At 49.1% G+C, this 22,102-nt stretch overlaps 1 protein-coding gene across 1 annotated transcript in view; it reads right to left on the bottom strand.

Moving 5' to 3' along the window:
* Positions 1–1,931: 1,931 nt before the first annotated feature.
* The window catches only part of LOC103638788 (cinnamoyl-CoA reductase 1), a 45,318-nt gene continuing 25,147 nt past the window's right edge, over positions 1,932–22,102 (bottom strand). The window contains exons 4-6 of the mRNA XM_020544036.2: positions 2,856–3,018; positions 2,550–2,736; positions 1,932–2,266 (exon numbers count right to left, since the gene is read on the bottom strand). Of these exons, the coding sequence (XP_020399625.1) occupies positions 2,134–2,266; positions 2,550–2,736; positions 2,856–3,018 (483 nt within the window). The 3' untranslated portion in view covers positions 1,932–2,133. The remainder of the gene's footprint in view (positions 2,267–2,549; positions 2,737–2,855; positions 3,019–22,102) is intronic.

The raw sequence follows: 22,102 nt of genomic DNA, 5'->3' as shown, positions 1-22,102 counted from the left end.
ACCAACATTTCAAGGAGATTCTTGGAGAGACAGGAATGAGACATAAGGTAGTTCAGTGGGCCGCTCTAGATTATTCCCCCTTTTCGTTAGGTGAGCTCGACATCGTGATGCAAGAGTCGGAGATCAAGAATGTGGTCATGAGTTTACATTCAGAAAAAGCTCCTGGCCCGGATGGTTTCATTGGCCTGTTCTATAAATGTTGCTGGACCTTGGTTAAAGAGGACCTCACTGCTGCAATTAACGATTTCTACAATTTTAGATGTAAAAACCTCCACCTAGTTAATGAAGCAAACGTTGTTCTACTCCCAAAAAAAGAGGTCCCGGATAGCATCGATAAGTTTAGACCTATTAGTCTAATAAACAACTTTATGAAGATTGTCACCAAAACTTTGGCAAACAGACTGGCACCGCGCATGAACGAAATTGTATCTGTTGCCCAAAATGCCATCATCCAAAAGCGGTCAATTCATGATAATTTCTTATACGTTCAAAGGGTGATTATGAAGATGCACAAGAGGGGTCAGCCTGCGCTCTTCATCAAACTTGACATCTCCAAAGCTTTCAACTCCATAAATTGGGCTTATCTCCTTGATGTGTTAAAGGCCCTCGGTTTCTCCCAAAGGTGGCATGATTGGATCGCTTTAATTCTGGGCTCATCTTCTTCCAAAATAATAATAAATGGAGAGCAGACAAACAGAATTAACCACAAGCGTGGTGTACGACAAGGGGACCCCTTTCTCCATTTCTTTTCATTTTAGCAATGGACCCTCTCCAGCGAATGATCGATAAGGCGGCTTAGGCTAGGCTACTGGGAAGCGTCCTGCCTAAAGGGGCAAAGCTTTGTTGTTCCCTGTATGCAGATGATGCCGGGGTGTTTGTGAGAGCAGACAAGTTGGACCTCAAAGTTCTCAAAACGATTCTGGAAGTCTTTGAAGGTTGTTCAGGGCTAAAAATAAATTTTGATAAAACTGAAATCTTTCCAATTCGTTGTCCTGAGTCGCTTTGGTCAAATCTTGCCGAAGTGTTCCCGGGTAAATATGCTAACTTGCCTGGAAAATATCTTGGTCTTCCCCTCCACTTTAGGAAGATTAAAAGGATCTCCCTGCAACCGCTATTGGAAAAAATCAACAACAGACTGGCCGGTTAGAAAGGCAGACTCCTCTCAAAAGCAGGCAAAGAAACATTGGTTAAATCAGTATTAACAGCCCAACCGATTTATCATCTTACGATTTTTCCAGTTCAAAAATGGCTGCTAAAGAAAATTGATAAGATAAGAAGAGACTTTCTTTGGAAAGGAAACAACCCTGAAGCTTGCAGTGGAGGTCACTGTTTGATCAACTGATCTACAACATGTCAGCCAAAGAACAAGGGGGGTCTGGGCATTCTGAACCTAGAATGCTTCGCAAGGGCTTTAAGAATCAGATGGCTGTGGATGCGTTGGAAGGACAGGGATAAGGCATGGATTGGTCTGCAATCACCATGCGACAAATAGATGAAGAACTCTTCAATGCATCCACGGTGGTCAACGTGGGTAATGGGAGAACCGCAAGTTTTTGGAAATCTAGTTGGATCCATGGTCAGGCGCCTAAGAATATAGCACCAAATCTGTTCAAGAAAGCAAGGAAGAAAAACATCTCAGTTTTTCATGCTCTTAGAACCAATAGCTGGATTCAGTTATGTCTGCCATGCATACGAGAAGACGAAATAAAAGACTTTGTAACCCTTTGGCAGGCTATCAGTAACATGCACGAGCTTAATAACTTGGAGGATACCATCTCTTGGAGATGGACGACTGATGGACAGTATAGTGCAAGCAACGCATATAACATTCAGTTCTCAACAAACTTCTGCACAATGAAAATCTGTTCCATTTGGAAAGCAAAAACTGAACCAAAGTGTCGCTTCTTCGCTTGGACTCTTTTGCCTCTCCCTTTCAAAAAAAAGAAGATAACATACCTTCATATAAATTCCATGTACTTATTACTGCTATTGCTAAATGCAGTCTATGACACGAACAAACATTGATCCCCTTTTGATGATTACACATTACTCATCCCAATTATCGATCAAGACTGGTGTACTGCACGAGGCAATGGCTTGGATTTTTCAAATGCTCACGGCAGTGGTGTTTCCTCAGTGGATGACGCCTGCAGCCTTGAAGGATTCAACGCTGTCCCTGAGGGTCTCCTCAAACGGCCTGAATTTCCAGCCAAGCGCCTGCAACTTGTTGGAACTGAACGCGGGCTCGTGGCTCACTTGCACGAACCTGTCATTGGTTTGGGGGAACAAAATATGTATGTGCAATACGTCAGATTAATTAACTTATATGTATGATATCAGAGTTCACCCATCATCAAAATTAAACATCGCTGAGTACAGTAAAACATGACATTTGCGACGGCCAAAACCGTTAAAGGTAAGCCATAAGCCGTTGGCCATAAGCTATTTTCGACGGCCGAAGGCTTATGTCCGACTGTATCGTATAACTGTTGTGATCGGAGTTGGGAAGAAGCAATAACACAATTGCTGATGATCAAGAACAGGCTTACTTGGTGGCACATTGATAGGTCGGGTACCAGCTCCTGAGTAGCCTTATGACATCAGACACCAGCCTCGCGTGCGAATTGCAGATATACCTCCCAGATGCCTCCGGGGTCTCATACACCAGGAGAAGAGCATCGGCGACGTCGCGAACATCCACGAAGTGTCTGAGTTTCATTTTCACCAAACGGTCTCCTATACAGATCGAGACAACACAAACCACATCATCTCAGGTCTCAGATCCAGCAGGACGTGCTACATGCAAGTTGGGTAAGGGTAAGAGTTATCAGAGGAAAGAAAGCGTAGTACTGAACCTTTGAGGAAGTCAACCACGACCGAACTGCTCGCGTTCACTGTCAGTTGCAGCATTGGCCCGATCACTAGGGATGGACAAACTGAAACCACGTCCACTCCGGTTCTCTTGGCGTAGTCAAATGCCTCCATCTCTGCCAGTGTCTTGGAAAGGCAATACCAGTCCTGACAGACCGAAATTGGGAGAGAAAAAAAATTAGAATGAGCGAGAAATCGTATGCTTTGCAGGTATTAAAAGCAAACGTCAACCTCTATTTAGAATCATATGATTATATATGATTTGATGGTTATATATGATTTGTTAAGTAATCCTAGGTGATGATCATCCATCATGAAATTACTTATAAAAATTACAAATAACTTAAATTTGTTAAATTATTCCAAGGTAAGTGATCACCACCAAGAGTCAGTCAGGGTTAATCATTATATCTATCAGGGTTAGTCATTATGATTAAATAAAAATTGAAATATATAATACGAGTGGTCTAGTTTTGTTCATAAAAATCTCAGGAACGTAAATATAAAACCGGTTCAGTGATTAAATCTTTTAATTAGAAGATATAACGGAAAACAAACTAAAAATATTTTTTGGTTTCCGGGTGCCAATAGCATTGTCGTGTGTGTATATATACACATACTCTTATAAAGCAATTGCTTCCACCGTCGTGTGTCACGCATGAAGCGGTGAAACTGATCTTCCGTGCCTTGTGCTTACACCTTGTCCATGGGCTCGAGTGACAATGAGGGCAGGACAACACTCCACGCACCAAACCCCTTGAAAACAAGGTCGTGGCCCCTCCTCTCTCTAAAGGTCGCTGCACTACTCCCATCTACCAAACTTGCCGTAGTCGAGCGCCTTGCCGCATCCGCCGGCACCCTATGCGCCTCAGCTATCGAGCTCCACTTCCCTGACGTTGCCGCGCACCACAGCTTGTTCGCGTTCCTCACACGCCACCAACGCCACACCCACGCCCAGTGGAACCTCTTCTTCTACGACGCCACATGCACGCTCGCTGCCGCCACCGCCATGCTCCACGTCCGCCTTTGTGATAGGCCCAACGACGGTACCCACTCACGCATCGTCCTCACACTCAAGCATCGCCCACAGCTCGGTACCGACGTCAGCCGCGTCGAGGAGCCCCTCGAGTTGGCACTCGCCCTCGCCAATGCTCATCAGCGGAGCCAAAGCCCAGCCTTCTCAGGCACGTGCTTGGTCTTGGCTCTGCCAGTGACCGCCGCCTCTCCTCATTGTCCAAGAGAAGAAAAGAGGAGGAAAAAGATGCTCGCTAGAATAATCCTCGGTGGCGCTGTCCGAAACCACCTCACGCCATCCCTTGCCCCTCTTCTCCTGTGCTGAATGTTTCATCCGCTTCTTCGCTTTACGTTTCCCTCCTCTTCAACCACTGAAACTTTGCAGTGATCTTCTTTCTTACAGGTGAAGAGAAGCAAGACAACAGGAGGAAGAGATGGTAGACAATGATGGAGCCAAGTCATCGACATCCATGAAGGAAGATAAATTTTTAGTTGTTACTTAGTTCGGATACATTGCATATGCATGCCTTGTTCATTCCCCCTACCTGCCTGCCAACTTGGATCAACACTATCCTACTTCGTTTAATTTCTAAATTATTAGCCTCAAAGCGAACTTTTTGGGGAGTTTCCATTGTGACTTAACTTATTAGTACATGTATCAATAGAGTTCAAGTTTTATAGAGCAATGGCTGACTCAATTTTCATATACAACTATACATCAAAGAAATTTTTAGTGACTTCACGAAGTCCAGCTTTGAAAGCCAAGCTCTTTTAGGAATTGGCTCACTGAGCCTCCCAAGATAAGAATGTCTTGATTACCCAAAAAAGGAAAGAAAATAGGGAATACAAGGGACAAATGAGGTTTTGGTGTGTGCTCATTTGGGAGTTCAATTTCTTTAACAAAACAAACATCTTGTTGTTGATGCTACCTTTTTCAGTGACAAAACTTGGTCAGTTTTCCCCTACTTTTGATGACACCATAGGGATGTTTCCTTTGATGCACCTTAACTGTGCCATCGACTGAAGATCATGAAACAGTTCAGTGGTTCAACGCACAACTTTAGAAGTTGGTTGTTTTTCTTTCTTTTTTGGAGGGCAAATTCATAGTTCAGGCATTTGGCACATGCTTTGGCTCAAGTCTACGATGTAGGAATTGCACCCAAGAAGCCCTTGATATCCAAGGTACTGTTCACGCTATTGTATTGGACCAAATAGCATGAATGCTAGCTTATTTAGAAGCTTTGATCATTTCTTCTTATTTGATTCCTACTTGCCATGCCTAATGCAACTCCACAAGCATGCCTGCCTCCTTCGATTATGCAGACTCAATCAATCTTTCGATGATTATCCGATGCAAAAAACACTATATGTACTAATCAATTTTATAAAGCAGATGCTCAAAAAAATTTAGAACTAAAAGAAGGGATGTAGCAAATGGTCGCCACTTCAGCAACTTTAGAGCATGTTTTCCATCAAGGATTTATCTCCAAGAAGAACTGATATAATAACTGCTTGTATCCACTTTGATTATTGGGCTTTTCTTGTTTTTTTTATCTTGTTATCTAATTTTCATGGTGCTATTGTAGGTTGGTCACTGTGGATGAGATGTACTTCATAACAAGAGGTCGTAATGTGCTACATGACCTTTTCATGCTTGCAACTTATCCATCTCTAGATGCGTACTCACATGTGAAGTTTATTTTATATACTATTCACTTTATAAAAATAGATGATCTATCGTACTCAATGAATTCTTTGTAATATTAAATTTCTAAAAACTAGAGTTTTTGCATGTATTGATTTCTCTTTGTGCTATATGCATGTACTGATTTTAGCATGTGCTGAAAATTGAATATTACTATCGTCATGTGTTGATTTCATTGTGTTTAGGCATCTACAAGTTTCACTTGAGAAAACAAATGGTTAGTATAACTACTATCTTCAATCGAATGACCACACGACAATATACAAATTGATATTCACGATTGATCTTGGTTATATGCAGAATATTAAATTTCTTATAGATGACAACTAGCTGTCTATGAGTTGTATGACATGTCTCTTTAACTATCTCTATATCAAGGTCTACCTATTCGATATATAGAAATCGTGAAATGCATGGACACCTAACTAGTATACATAAGTGAATTTTCCATTCAAAGGTTTCTTGTCACTATGTCGAAGGAGAGAAATAGCTTTGGTTACGACATGATACATGCAACCAAATAAAACACATTCAATTAAACTCGCATGTGCTACGCGCTAGGGTTTGTTTGATAGAGACAGATTAAGTTTAATCTCCTTACATGTTCGTCACCAAGTGCAGCCAACCTATGTATAGGTGAAACATGGGAGATATGTTACATTCATTGGCCCAGGCAATGTCATGCAGGAGTGTATCACTCTTCTCACTCTCCCACACACACACACACAAACTAGAGGTTGAAGGTGGAGAACACAACGAGATGAACTGCTTCCCACTATAGGAGAAAGGAAATACAATGTATGTACAAGTCAAGAAAGGGCCATGCCTCCCACTACAAGAGTCATGTTGCCCACTACTAGATACTACTCTACCTACTACACCCATAACCTTGTACATAGGGGTAGTCTAGGTAGACCTCGACTACCTTGAAATTTGGTCTAAAATCAAACTAATTCTTAGCATTTAGGCCCAAACAAACAAATCGATACAACTTGCAACCTAATTTGATGAATTAAATGCATTATGGTACATTTTGGTTATTTTCTACTCATGAATTGAATTGATGAAAAATTATATATGTGGTACCAAATTATACATGATATTACATATCAATTTTTTGACCTTGACCATCCTAGGTTTAAAATCTAGGTCCACACTGCCAGTACATACATTCTTTCATTCACTTGATAAATATAAAAAAGTGGTAGGGACCTTCCCTATCGATGTGGTATAAAAGGGAGTGGACAATCAGAGTACACATGTTCTAATGATGCAAAGGGCATTGAGCATCAGATTATCTATCAACTTCTTCCCTAGTCTTGCCACTGCTTGATCTCGATCACATCAATTCTAGCCCAAAGCTCCTAGAACCAAACACATCCAATTGGTTAGGTACACATGTCTATGAGTCGCTGCCCAAAGTCGATGAACATTAGGACAATCCATCCTCCATCAAAGCAGTCATGGATGAAGTAATATGATTGTTGGTGTGCTTGTTACGATTGTAGACGACTAGGTCGTCCTTTGTTAAGGTGATGGAGTGTTAAAGCATCAAGATCCTCAATGGTTTTGGTGGTTAATGATGATACAAGAGTATTGTGACTAACATGAGTTTTGTAGATGCAACTTAAGTTAGGTCACAATAATGGTGATTGTTTGGGTAATCAATAGTTTTCATGCCCATAAGTACATATTTTGTTTTGGTTTTTAAAGGATGGATAATAAGGTTAAGGATGGCCTAGTTTTAAGTGTCTACTGAAGCTAAGATACACTTAAAGTAGTTTATGACATTTTTATTTTGGCCATACTATAAATGGTATAAACTAGTAGCTTGATATAGGCGAGTCTAATAAGTTAGGTATAAATGCTCAATAGTTTTCTTTAGCTCTAGGTAGCTCAGTTGAGGCTTAAACGTCAATTGTAGCAAACCCTATTCATAATTTTTTTAAATTAGAGCTAATTTTAGAGTTTTTAGAGGCGTCAGACCCTAAGAAACATAATCATCAGATCAATGTGAATGATCCAATGCCTCCATGTGGTATGCAGAGAAGGCATAATCATTGAACCCTAAGAATATGGCCATTGGACTAATGTACATTAGTCTGTTAGACTGTGAAAATAGGCCAGAGAGGTTTTGATTGCTCAAAACTGGTCAAATAGATACTGTTGGTCTAGACAGTGCAACTATATATAGTAGTTAGGGTTATTCCTTTAGGGGCATTTTACTCTATGAATTGGGTGACCTTTGGACCATTAGGACCTGGTTCGACACCCTTTAGTAAGTGACCAAAGAGGTTTTGTGAGCATTGGACTATATAGTTATGTATTACACTCTAACGACTATATCGAGCATAGTAAGGTCACTATTACCATTGTGTCTTGTCGAGCCAAGGGCAATGGTTTGATGCGTGGTCCTTAGATGGTTTGATGACTGTGAATTCCACCAAAGCTATTGTAACAACTAGTTGGTTGGTTGGGGTGTATAAATACACCTCCAACTCATACATTCTAGCTCTCTTGCCTATTTGATTAGCTAAAGAAATCCAATAATGTGTGAGGAAGAACCTTTTCTTAATGAGGAACTCTAGAATTAACAATTGTTAGAGTAGCTTGTGTGCATCCACCATTATCATTAGTCTTTGGATAGGTCAAGTGAGAATCTTTACTTGTTACTCATGGTGATCAGCATCACCTAGATGGTTTAATTATGATGGGGAGTTCAGTGATCACCTAGAGAGCATGTGTGTGACCCAACTCATGGTGTACACGGTTGTGGGTGGTTCACCATGCTAGTGTATCAAAGAACTAGCTAGTATAGAGCACTTGATCATTGCATGAATTAAGGGAGAGTGATGCAGTTACATGAGTGCTCTAGCAACAACTAGTGGAGAGTGCCGACTCTTTGATACTTCAGTAAAACATGCAATTATAAAAGTTCCTTTACTTTGAGCATTTAGTTTTGAGAAATTACATTCAAGTTTTTACATTACTAAAATTGCCAAGATGGTATAGGATTGGAACCGAAGATGAAAACCCCTTGATCGTTAGATATAAACACTTCCTAGGCAAAAGAGATGAAATGGGGTCATTAATAAGTTTTAATTTATGCAAGAAATTTTAGAGAATCCAAACACCCCCTCTTGGACATCTTGATACTTTTAGCGAGGCTTGTTGTCCACCATCAGCGCCAGCTTGGCAATCTCTTGCTCCATGAGACTACAAAGATGACAACTAAACCAAAATCCATCGTAGGTTGGTGCTGAGATAGAGATGTTCTCTGCTTCATAGGTGGAGACTATGACCACTGTATGCTTCTATGGCTGCTAGGAGATGGGGCTTGATTTGAGTAGGAAGAGCAAGTTTAACATACTCCTCTCATCAATGTGCCTTACCACGTCGCTATCGGTAAACCTAATCAACTTCAACAGGCTACAAAGCTTGGGAAATTTTACCTCGTAATTGCAACTCCCATCCACAGTACAATAGATCCTTGATTTCATCATCCAAATGATCTTCCAGTGGATCTTCCATGAAGTTACTCATATGCCCCACCATGAACCCAAGTTCATGCCAAGCCAGCAAGTAGCCAATTCACATCTAACGAAGCTTCCAATATAAACATCAAGACCACTAGAGCTCCTACATATGGATTTATTTGGACCAACATAATATGCAAGTGAGGGTGGAAACCTCTGTTGTATCATTATAGTACATGCTTATTCAAGGTACATTTGAGTGTTCTTACTCCATGAAAAGGTTAAAGTTGCATTCACATTCAAGAAGTTTGCTAACACACAATTAATCCATGTGCAGATTAAAAAGATTAGAAGTGATAATGGAAATGAATTTCTGAATATAAACATATAACAATATTGTGATGAAGTTGGGATCAAGCATTAATTATCTGCAATATACACTACTCAACAAAATATAGTTATTGAAACAAATAATAGTACTTTGGTCACTCTTGTAGGAACCATGACTAATTAATACAATGCAACATAGATATTTTTGGCCAAAGCTGTCAACACCACATGTTATGCATCAAACCACCTATTTCCTCATCAATTGCTTGAGAAGACCCCTATGAGTTACTTAATGGAAAGAAGCAAGATATCTCATTCTTTTAGGTGTTTGGTTGCAAATGCTACATCTGTAAGAAGTATCAACACATAGGGAAGTTATCAAAAAGATGTGATATTGGTTTTTACTTGGTTACTCATTGAAGTCCAAAACATACAAAATATTCAACCATAACTCTGGCTTGGTAGAAGAAACATATGTGAAATTCGATGAAACTAACAACTCTAAATGGGCAAATGATAGTCTTGATGACGTAGGTGATGAAGCATTGAGGTAGGCAATGAATAACATGTTAGTTGGATCTATCACGCCTAAATAAGACAAACATGATGGCAAGTGATTGGCATGCCATCCAATGGAGATCTCGACTAAGAAGAGGAAGGTAAACTAGTTGATCGAACTCTATATGGTTCTAAGATTGGGAGTTTGTTATATTTAATCGCATAGAGGTCTAGCATTATGTTTAGCATGTGTATGTGTGCTAGATTTCAAGCTAATCCCAAGAAAGCTCATTTAATTGTTGTAAAAAGAATACTTTGGTACCTACAACACATATTAATCATTGGCCTCTTGTGTCCCAAAGGATTTATTTTCCAACTTATTGGCTATTCCTATTCATATTATATGAGTTGCATAATTGATAGAAAAAGCACAATTGAAGGTGCAATGTGTTTGGTTGATCACTAGTTTCATAGTCATCGAAAAAATAGTGTTGCCTTGTCAACTATTGTAGAAAAATACATTGTTGCAGCTGCTTGTTGTGAACAGATCCTTCATATGAAAGAAACCCTACTAGACTACGACGTAGTTCTAAAATAGTACGATTTTGTGTGACAATGAGGTGCCATAAAAATTGCCAATAATCTAGTTTAACATTCTCACACCAAACACATTGATATCCATCATCACTTTCTTGGGGAATGTATAGCGATATTTACTTTTTTATGAAAAGGGAACATAAAGGATCCCCTACTGGATAAATAAATTACTAGAAAAAATGTTGTGAAAGAGTTACAGGAACACAAGGAAAATAAAACTAAAAAGGAATCAAAATTACAAATGTTCATCTCTCCATTGTTCTATTGCTAGAAAGTATTTTTGCTTTGCTCTATGAGTCAATAGATCAAATTCTTGTCTGAAAAAAGGAGCGACTAGCAAGAACTAATGGTTCAGTTCCCTTGGAAGGCTATTTTTTCTCTACATCCATATGCTCCATGATATTAAGATGATGAACTCCATAGAAAAGGGGACCTTTCACAATCTTCTAATCTATGTTTGAAGACATGCAAGGTGTAGAGTACTAGAGGGTAATTTACCCCAAAATAGGCCTAGCATCCTCTCCCGAAGTTACATCTAAAGAACAAACGTTTTACTATTTTCTCCTTCTAGAGAATACAAAGATCACAATCATAAAATTCTAGATATAACTTTTACGCTTTAATATCTCTCTGGAGTTCATCCTATCATGTATAAGAAGTCAAAAGAACACTTTGTGCTTCAATTGACATGACGATCTCCAGATCCACCTAATTGTTGGATGTATGAAGTATGAGCCTATAAACTTTCTATATACTTATTTGGCAGAGAAACATGAAGATCCCCAAATATATGACCAAGAGTCATTAGCATTGACTTGATGAGAGATACCAACAATTATCATTTCAAACAGTATGAATTGGTAATAGGCCAATTCAGATAATGACAGTTGGAAAAGATCATAAGCTTCATGAAGTTTCAAAGATTTTTGTAGCGAAATATCTAGAGCAATGGCAAAGGAGTAAAGGTCGGGGAAGTCCACAATCAAAAGCATACCATTGCAAAGAGAAATAGTGTCACATTTCCCATAATTTGCTTCTGTGAGCCCTTTGAATGTTACTAGGATATCCTAAATTCTTTGCCACCAGAACCTTTTTCTTTGTTGTTGGGAGATGAGCATTTGGATAGTATTCTTCCCAAAACAAATTTATCTAGGGAATTGGTTCTTTATTGAAAATTTTATGGATGTACTTCAATAGAAGAGCATCATCATTCTTTAATCTTAGGTTGATTATGCCCAAACCATATTTTAATTTAGGATCAGCCCCTATCTAGAGGTAGTGTTTTATAAACTTGTTAATTTGCTTAATAATATCCACTAGGTGCTTTATAGTACACATATAGTATGTTAGAGGTGATGTGAGGACTGAATTCACCAATTGCAATTTACCCCCTTTCTTCAAAAAGATAGTACTCATCAATCTCTTTTGTATTCTTGTAATTAGAGGGAGACGATCTTGTAAGGTGGGTTGAGATATCCTCATGGGTAACCCTAAGTATGTGAAAGGTTATGTTCCAATTTGGAAAAAGAAAGTCCAGGTAGCAGTTCCATCTTGGCTAGTGCTACATCGAATGAAATAATGCTAGACTCCAAGTAGTTAACTTTCACTCTAGTGGCCATGGCATAAGTGTTCAAGAGAGCCTTAAGGAGAAACAATTGTTTTTGATAGGCTTGCATGATAAGAAGAGTATCATCAACATATTGTTAAATACAGAAATCACTTCAAGAACTGATAGAGATTGAACAACATAACAAACCTCTATCCTTTCCTTGGTTAACAACTGGTTGTAGAAGAATAATAGAATAATGAGTAAGAGGGGGGAAGCGGATCTCATTTCCTGACCCTCGCTTGCAATGGAACACTTTACCTGGGACTCCATTAAGAAGCACTGACGAAGTCCCCAATATTCTAAATCCAATTGATTTATTTATGTCCAAGTCCCTTACTATGCAACATTTGCAGGAAGATTTCATGCTCAACTTTATCAAAACATTTTCAAAGTCCAATTTAACCATGACAATTTCCTTTTTTGATTAATGACCGAGATGAATATATTCAAATTCTCAAATCAAACAGACTTGGATTGTCCTTCCCTTTAACAAACCATATTTAATTTGCATTTTATATCATGCCGCATTAGCTAGAATTAATGAAAAAAATCCTACATGGGCATAATTAGTGAAGATAGAGGATGAGTTCATCGTCTCATGAGGCACCGACTCAAAATCATGCTCCCAGAGAACCATTGTCGGGGACCATAATTAGGGGTACCCTCAAGACGCCTAATTCTCAGCTGGTAACCCCCATCAGCATAAAGCTGCAAAGGCCTGATGGGAGCGATTAAGTCAGGAATCAGTCCATACGAGTGACTCGATCACGCTTCGCCTGAGCCTAGCCTCGGACAAGGGCAGCCGACCTCGAGGGACTTCCGTCTCGCCCGAGGCCCCCCTTTTAACGGCGGACACATCTCCGGCTCGCCCAAGGCCTTGGCTTCGCTAAGAAGCAACCCTGACTAAATCGCCGCACCGACTGACCGAGTTGCAGGAGCATTTAACGCAAAGGCGGCCTGACACCTTTATCCTGACGCGCGCCCCCCGGCAGAGCCGAAGTGACCGCCGTCACTCCGCCGCCCCACTGGCCGGTCTGACAGAAGGACAGCGCCGCCTGCGCCACTCCAACTGCAGCGCCACTCGACAGAGTGAGTCTGAGAGGCAGTCAGACCTTGCCAAAGGCGCCATAGGAAGCTCCGCTCCGCCCGACCCAGGGCTCGGACTCGGGCTAAGACCTGGAAGACGGCGAACTCCGCTCCGCCCGACCCAGGGCTCGAACTCGGGCTAAGACCCGGAAGACGGCGAACTCCGCTCCGCCCGACCCAGGGCTCGGACTCGGGCTAAGACCCGGAAGACGGCGAACTCCGCTCCGCCCGACCCAGGGCTCGGACTCGGGCTAAGACCCGGAAGACGGCGAACTCCGCTCCGCCCGACCCAGGGCTCGGACTCGGGCTAAGACCCGGAAGACGGCGAACTCCGCTCCGCCCGACCCAGGGCTCGGACTCGGGCTAAGACCCGGAAGACGGCGAACTCCGCTCCACCCGACCCAGGGCTCGGACTCGGGCACAGCCCCAGAAGACGACGAACTCCGCTTCGCCCGACCACAGGGCTCGGACTCCCCCCTGGCCTCTGCCGAACGATCTCCGCCTCGCCCGACCCAGGGGCTCGGGCTCGGCCTCGGCCACGGAAGACAGACTCGACCTCGGCTTCGGAGGAGCCCCCACGTCGTCCGACCTAGGGCACAGGCCCGCCACGTCAACGGGAAGCGCCATCATCATCCTACCCCGAGCCGACTCGGGTCACAGAGAACAAGACCGGTGTCCCATCTGGCTAGCTCCGCCAGATGGGCAATGATGGTGCCCCACAAGCTCTGTGACGACGGCGGCTCTCAGCTCTCTTATGGAAGCAGGGGAACGTCAGTAAGGACTCGACCGCACCGACAGCTGTCCCTCCGCCAGGCTCCGTTGCTCCTCCGACAGCCACGACATCACGCCAGCAGGGTGCCAAGATCTCTCCGGCTGCCACATTGGCATGTACTTAGGGCGCTAGCTCTCCCTCCGCTAGACACGTAGCACTTTGCTACACCCCCATTGTACACCTGGATCCTCTCCTTACGCCTATAAAAGGAAGGACCAGGGCCTTCTTAGAGAAGGTTGGCCGCGCGGGACCGAGGACGGGACAGGCGCTCTCTTGGGGCCGCTCGCTTCCCTCACCCGCGTGGACGCTTGTAACCCCCCTACTGCAAGCGCACCCGACCTGGGCGTGGGACGAACACGAAGGCCGCGGGATTTCCACCTCTCTCACGCCCGTCTCCGGCCACCTCGCCTTTCCCCCCTTCACGCTCGCCCACGCGCTCAACCCATCTGGGCTGGGGCACGCGGCACACTCACTCGTCGGCTTAGGGACCCCCCGGTCTCGAAACGCCGACAGTTGGCGCGCCAGGTAGGGGCCTGCTGCGTGCTGACGAACAGCTTCCCATCAAGCTCCAGATGGGCAGTCTCCAGCAACCTCTCCGGCCCGGGACGGTGCTCCGTTTCGGGAGTCTTGAGTTCATGTCCTTCGACGGCAGCTACGACATGATACTCCTTCCACCACCGCGCGACAACGACAATGGCGGCCGACAACCCGCCCGCCGGCGGCGGAATCGACGACGTCTTCCCCGCGTGGTGGAAGAACAACATTCGAGCTCGCTCCGTCCTCTCCCCCGCCAACGGAGGAGGAGGCGGGGCAACCAAGGCCAAGCGGGAGGCCGTGCTTCGTCGGCCGTCGAGCGAATCGACACCCCCGACGCCCCAATGGAAGGCACGTCGGGCGTCGACCTCGCGTTCGAGACGAAGGCAAGCGTCGTCCCCCCGCGACGCGCTGATCCCAAGCAAGAAGACGACGCCAGCGCGCTCGCGGAGAGCTTGCAGGACGTCGCCCTCGTACCTGAGACGACGGTGCAACCAGTCCCCGATGTGACTACGTCGCTCCTCGTCGACCAAAAGGTACTGACTAACTCCCATCTTATGTCATTTCGACTCGGCCTCAACCCGCCTAGCAACCTTGCTTTGGCGGGCGCTCTCATTGAGGCGAGTGCAACCCCACTGGGGTTTCGTATGCGGTCGCCTTGGGACCGATTGACGAACGTCTCGACCTACGGGCCCTCTGGGTCCGAGGAAGATGACGATCCCAGCATCTGTTGGGATTTCTCTGGATTTGGCAACCCCAGTGCCATGCGGGACTTCATGACCGCATGTGACTACTGCCTCTCCGACTGTTCCGACGAAAGCCGCAGCCTTGGCGACGAGGACTGCGGCCCAAGCCGCGAATGTTTCCACGTCGAGCTAGGGGATCCCTCCGAAGGCAACCATCTTGGCATGCCGGAGGACGGTGATCTTCCTAGGCCGGTGCCTCGCGCCGACATCCCGCGGGAGCTAGCTGTGGTCCCCGTTCCGGCGGGGGGTCACGACCCACAGCTCGAGCAAGTCCGCGGGGCGCAGGCCAGGCTCGACGAGGGAGCAGGAGCGCTTGAGCCGATCCGTCGGGACGTCGGGCAGGTATGGGCGGGCCAACCCCCGGCCGGAGAAATACGTCACCTGCCCCAAGGTCTCCAGCACCACGTCGCCAACAATGTCAGGGTCAGGCCGCCGCCCGCATCCAGCGGGGTCGGTCAGAACCTGGCAGCCGCAGCGATGCTCCTCCGCACGATGCCGGAGCCATCAACCACCGAGGGTCGGCGAATCCAGGGAGAGCTCAAGAATCTCCTGGAAGGCGCTGCGGCCCGACGGGCCGTGAGCACTGCCTCCCGAAGGCAGGGATACCCCTCAGAACCTCACGCCGCGACTTCCCGATTCATGCGGGAAGCCTCGGTCTACACCGGGCGTACGCGCAACACCGCGCCTGCGGCCCCGGGCCACCTCGGCAACGAGCACCACCGTCGCGACCGTCGGGCCCACCTCGACGAAAGGGTGCGCCGAGGCTACCACCCGAGGCGTGGGGGGCGCTACGACAGCGGGGAGGATCGGAGTCCCTCGCCCGAACCGCCCGATCCACAGGCCTTCAGTCGGGCCATCCGACGGGCGCCATTCCCGACCCGGTTCCGACCCCCAACTACTATCACGAAGTACTCGGGGGAAACGAGACCAGAACTGTGGCTCGCGGACTACCGCCTGGCCTGCCAACTGGGTGGAACGGACGACGACAACCTCATCATCCGTAACCTCCCCCTGTTCCTCTCCGACACCGCTCGCGCCTGGTTGGAGCACCTGCCTCCGGGGCAGATCTCCAACTGGGACGACTTGGTCCAAGCCTTCGCCGGCAATTTCCAGGGCACGTACGTGCGCCCCGGGAATTCCTGGGACCTTCGGAGCTGCCGGCAACAGACGGGAGAGTCTCTCCGGGACTACATCCGGCGATTCTCGAAGCAGCGCACCGAGCTGCCCAACATCACCGACTCGGATGTCATCGGCGCGTTCCTTGCCGGCACCACCTGCCGCGACCTGGTGAGTAAGTTGGGTCGCAAGACCCCCACCAGGGCGAGCGAGCTGATGGACATCGCCACCAAGTTCGCCTCTGGCCAGGAGGCGGTCGAGGCTATCTTCCGAAAGGACAAGCAGCCCTAGGGCTGCCCATCGGAAGAGGCTCCCGAGGCGTCTACTCCGCGCGGCGCCAAGAAGAAAGGCAAGAAGAAGTCGCAATCGAAACGCGACGCCGCCGACGCGGACCTTGTCGCCGCCGCCGAGTACAAGAACCCTCGGAAGCCCCCCGGAGGTGCTAACCTCTTCGACAAGATGCTCAAGGAGCCGTGCCCCTATCATCAGGGGCCCGTCAAGCACACCCTCGAGGAGTGCGTCATGCTTCGGCGCCACTTCCACAGGGCCGGGCCACCCGTGGAGGGTGGCAGGGCCCACGACGACGACAAGAAGGAAGATCACCAAGCAGGAGAGTACCCCGAGGTCCGCGACTGCTTCATGATCTACGGTGGGCACGCGGCGAATGCCTCGGCTCGGCATCGCAAGCAAGAGCGCCGGGAGGTCTGCTCGGTGAAGGTGGCGGCGCCAGTCTACCTAGACTGGTCCGACAAGCCCATCACCTTCGGCCAGGCTGACCACCCCGACCACGTGCCGAGCCCGGGGAAATACCCGCTCATCGTCGACCCCATCGTCGGCAACGTCAGGCTCACCAAGGTCCTGATGGATGGGGGCAGCTGCCTCAACATCATCTACACCGACACCCTCAGGCTCCTGCGCGTCGATCTGTCCTCCGTCCGAGCAGGCGCTGCGCCCTTCCACGGGATCATCCCTGGGAAGCGCGTCCAGCCCCTCGGACGACTCGACCTCCTCGTCTGCTTCGGAACGCCCTCCAACTTCCGAAGGGAGACCTTGACGTTCGAGGTGGTCGGGTTCCGAGGGACCTACCATGCGGTACTAGGGAGACCATGCTACGCGAAGTTCATGGCCGTCCCCAACTACACCTACCTGAAGCTCAAGATGCCGGGCCCCAACGAGGTCATCACCGTCGGCCCCACGTACAAACACGCGTTCGAATGCGACGTGGAGTGCATGGAGTACGCCGAGGCCCTCGCCGAGTCCGAGGCCCTCATCGCCGACCTGGAGAACCTCTCCAAAGAGGTGCCAGACGTGAAGCGTCATGCCGGCAACTTCGAGCCAGTGGAGACGGTTAAGGCCGTCCCTCTCGACCCCAGTGGCGACACCGCCAAGCAGATCCGGATTGGTTCCGGGCTCGACCCCAAATAGGAAGCAGTGCTCGTCGACTTTCTCCGCGCAAACGCCGACGTCTTTGCGTGGAGTCCCTCAGACATGCCCGGCATACCGAGGGATGTCGCCGAGCACTCGCTGGATATTCGGGCCGGAGCCCGACCCGTCAGGCAGCCTCTGCGCCGATTCGACGAGGAGAAGCGCAGAGTGATAGGCGAGGAGATCCACAAGCTAATGGCAGCAGGGTTCATCAAAGAGGTATTCCATCCCGAATGGCTTGCCAACCCTGTGCTTGTGAGGAAGAAAGGGGGGAAATGGCGGATGTGTGTAGACTACACTGGTCTCAACAAAGCATGTCCAAAGGTTCCCTACCCTCTGCCTCGCATCGATCAAATCGTGGATTCCACTGCTGGGTGCGAAACCCTGTCCTTCCTCGATGCCTACTCAGGGTATCACCAAATCCGGATGAAAGAGTCCGACCAGCTCACGACTTCTTTCATCACGCCCTTCGGCATGTACTGCCATGTCACCATGCCGTTCGGTTTGAGGAATGCGGGCGCGACGTACCAGCGGTGCATGAACCATGTGTTCGGCGAACACATCGGTCGCACAGTCGAGGCCTACGTCGATGACATCGTAGTCAAGACAAGGAAGGCTTCCGACCTCCTCTCCGACCTTGAAGTGACATTCCGATGTCTCAAGGCGAAAGGAGTCAAGCTCAATCCCGAGAAGTGTGTCTTCGGGGTGCCCCGGGGCATGCTCCTGGGGTTCATTGTCTCCGAGCGAGGCATCGAAGCCAACCCGGAGAAGATCGCAGCCATCACCAGCATGGGGCCTATCAAGGACTTAAAAGGCGTACAGAGGGTCATGGGATGTCTTGCGGCCCTGAGCCGCTTCATCTCACGCCTCGGCGAAAGAGGTCTGCCTCTGTACCGCCTCTTAAGGAAGGCCGAGAGTTTCGCTTGGACCCCTGAGGCCGAGGAAGCTCTCGGGAACCTGAAGGCGCTCCTTACAAAGGCGCCTATCTTGGAGCCCCCAGCTGATGGAGAAGCCCTCTTGGTCTACGTCGTCGCGACCACTCAGGTGGTTAGCGCTGCGATTGTGGTCGAGAGGCAAGAAGAAGGGCATGCATTGCCCATTCAGAGGCCAGTCTACTTCGTCAGCGAGGTATTGTCCGAGACCAAGATCCGCTACCCACAAGTTCAGAAGCTGCTGTATGCTGTGATCCTGACGAGGCGGAAGTTACGACATTACTTCGAGTCTCATCCGGTAACTGTGGTGTCATCCTTCCCCCTGGGGGAGATCATCCAGTGCCGAGAGGCCTCGGGCAGGATCGCAAAGTGGGCGGTGGAAATCATGGGCGAAACATCTCGTTCGCCCCTTGGAAAGCCATCAAGTCCCAGGTGTTGGCGGACTTCGTAGCCGAATGGGTCGACACCCAGCTACCGACGGCTCCGATCCAACCGGAGCTCTGGACCATGTTTTTCGACGGGTCGCTGATGAAGACGGGAGCCGGCGCGGGCCTGCTCTTCATCTCGCCCCTCGGGAAGCACCTACGCTACGTGCTACGCCTCCATTTCCCGGCGTCCAACAATGTGGCCGAGTACGAGGCTCTGGTCAACGGGTTGCGGATCGCCATCGAGCTAGGGGTCAGACGCCCCGACGCCCGCGGTGACTCGCAGCTCGTCATCGACCAAGTCATGAAGAACTCCCACTACCGCGACCCGAAGATGGAGGCCTACTGCGATGAAGTTCGGCGCCTGGAAGACAAGTTCTTCGGGCTCGAGCTTAACCACATCGCTCGGCGCTACAACGAGACTGCGGACGAGTTGGCTAAAATAGCCTCGGGGCGAACGACGGTCCCCCCGGACGTCTTCTCCCGGGATCTGCATCAACCCTCCGTCAAGATCGACGACACGCCCGAGCCCGAGGCACCCTCGGCTCAGCCCGAGGCGCCCTCGGCTCAGCCCGAGGTGCCCTCGGTTCGGCCCGAGGTACCCTCGGCCCCCGGGACCGAGGCACTGCACGTCGAGGAGGAGCGGAGCGGGGCCACACCTGATCGAAATTGGCAGACCCCGTACCTGCAATATCTCCGCCAAGGAGAGCTACCCCTCGACCAAGCCGAGGCTCGACGGGTAGCGCGACGCGCCAAGTCATTCGTCTTGCTGGGCGATGAGGAGGAGCTCTACCACCGCAGCCCCTCGGGCATCCTACAGCGATGCATCTCCATCGCCGAAGGTCAGGAACTCCTGCGAGAAATACACTCGGGGGCTTGCGGCCATCACGCAGCGCCTCGAGCCCTTGTCGGGAATGCCTTCCGGCAAGGCTTCTACTGGCCAACGGCGGTGGCTGACGCCACTAGAATTGTCCGCACCTACGAAGGGTGCCAATTCTATGCGAAGCAGACCCACCTGCCCGCTCAGGCTCTTCAGACGATACCCATCACCTGGCCCTTTGCTGTATGGGGTCTGGACCTCGTCGGTCCCTTGCAGAAGGCGCCCGGGGGCTACACGCACCTGCTGGTCGCCATCGACAAATTCTCCAAGTGGATCGAGGTCCGACCCCTGAACAGCATCAGGTCCGAGCAGGCGGTGGCGTTCTTCACCAACATCATCCATCGCTTCGGGGTCCCAAACTCCATCATCACCGACAACGGTACCCAGTTCACCGGCAAAAAATTCTTGGATTTTTGCGAGGATCACCACATCCGGGTGGACTGGGCCGCCGTGGCCCATCCCATGTTGAATGGGCAAGTGGAGCGTGCCAACGGCATGATTCTGCAAGGGCTCAAGCCCCGGATCTACAACGGCCTCAACAAGTTCGGCAAGCGATGGATGAAGGAACTCCCCTCGGTGGTCTGGAGCCTGAGGACGACGCCAAGCCGAGCCACGGGCTTCACGTTGTTCTTCCTGGTCTACGGGGCCGAGGCCATCTTGCCCGCTGACCTGGAATACGGCTCCCCGAGGACGAGGGCCTACAACGATCAAAGCAACCAAGCTAGCCGAGAAGAATCGCTGGACCAGCTGGGAGAGGCTCGGGACAAGGCCTTACTACACTCGGCGCGGTACCAGCAGTCCCTGTGACGCTACCACGCCCGAGGGGTCCGGCCCCGAGACCTCCAGGTGGGCGACCTGGTGCTTCGGCTGCGGCAAGACGCCCGAGGGAGGCACAAACTCACGCCCCCCTGGGAGGGGCCATTCGTCATCGCCAAAGTTCTGAAGCCCGGAACATACAAGCTGGCCAACAATCAAGGCGAGATCTACGGCAACGCTTGGAACATCAAACAACTACGTCGCTTCTACCCTTAAGATGTTTTCAAGTTGTTCATACACCTCGCGCCCACGCAAAAGTTTAGTCATCAAGGAAGGGTCGGCCTCGCCTCGGCAAAGCCCGACCCTCCCTCGGGGGCTAAAAGGGGGGAGACCCCCTCTGCGTCGAATTTTTTCCTCGAAAAAGGATCTCTTTTTAGCAGAATTTCTTTCGTGCTTTTTGACTACTTCGGAAAGCGGATCCTGGAAACGACGGAGTACACGTAAGCAGCTAAGGCTGACCGAGCCGAGGGACTCCTACGCCTCCGGGATACGGATACCTCACTCATCACCTTCTGCGATTAGTAACTCGCGTTCGGATAAAGTGACTCCATGGACCGGACAAGTCTTTACGTTTGGAAGCTCTTCTGCCGAAGCGGTCCTTCAAGCTTTCTCGACTGAGTCGGAGACAGGGCCTCATGGACGGGTGAAAGTACGCGTAAGCGGCAAGGCCGACCGAGCCGAGGGACTCCTACGCCTCCGGGATACGGATACCTCACTCATCACCTTCCGCGAAAAGCAACTCTCGCCCGCACAAACATCCCTGTTACCGACGAAAAAGTCCAGATGCTCGGAATAAGAGGAAAAAAGGCGCAGCTTTACAGCGCAGCGAGGGTGTGTTTTCTGGCCTCAGCGGCCGCAGAAGGCACACGCTACAAGGCGATCTGATCCTGCAGGCTCGGGTCTTCACGCTGGAAGGGGGCTAGCACCCTCGGCATCGACGACACCTTCAGCGAGATCCGACCCAGCCTCGGATGGCGACGCGGTCCAGGGACTTCTCCGGGAATCCGGCCCGAGCAGGCGGCTCGGCCGGTTACCCCTGGGGCCTCGGCCAACCATCTTCCAAGGGCGCCAGCCCGACCCGAGGCCTCGGCTGATCGACTCCGGCGTCGGCCCCGCTGACGGGCAACCCGGCTAGGCTCCGGCCAACCAGGTTCCCATTTTCGAGCCAACTCCGCCTCTGTTCGTACTGATATCGCTACCCCTGGCCTCGGCTCGTCGAAGAGCGGCCAAGGGGTCCCTTTAACTAAGCTAGAGGAGCCTCAGACAACAA

This window comes from Zea mays, chromosome 9 (assembly GCF_902167145.1).
Source record: "Zea mays cultivar B73 chromosome 9, Zm-B73-REFERENCE-NAM-5.0, whole genome shotgun sequence".
Classification (NCBI taxonomy): Eukaryota; Viridiplantae; Streptophyta; class Magnoliopsida; order Poales; family Poaceae; genus Zea; species Zea mays.
Note: the sequence above shows the minus strand (reverse complement) of the source record. Positions and strands in the feature narration are given on the sequence as shown.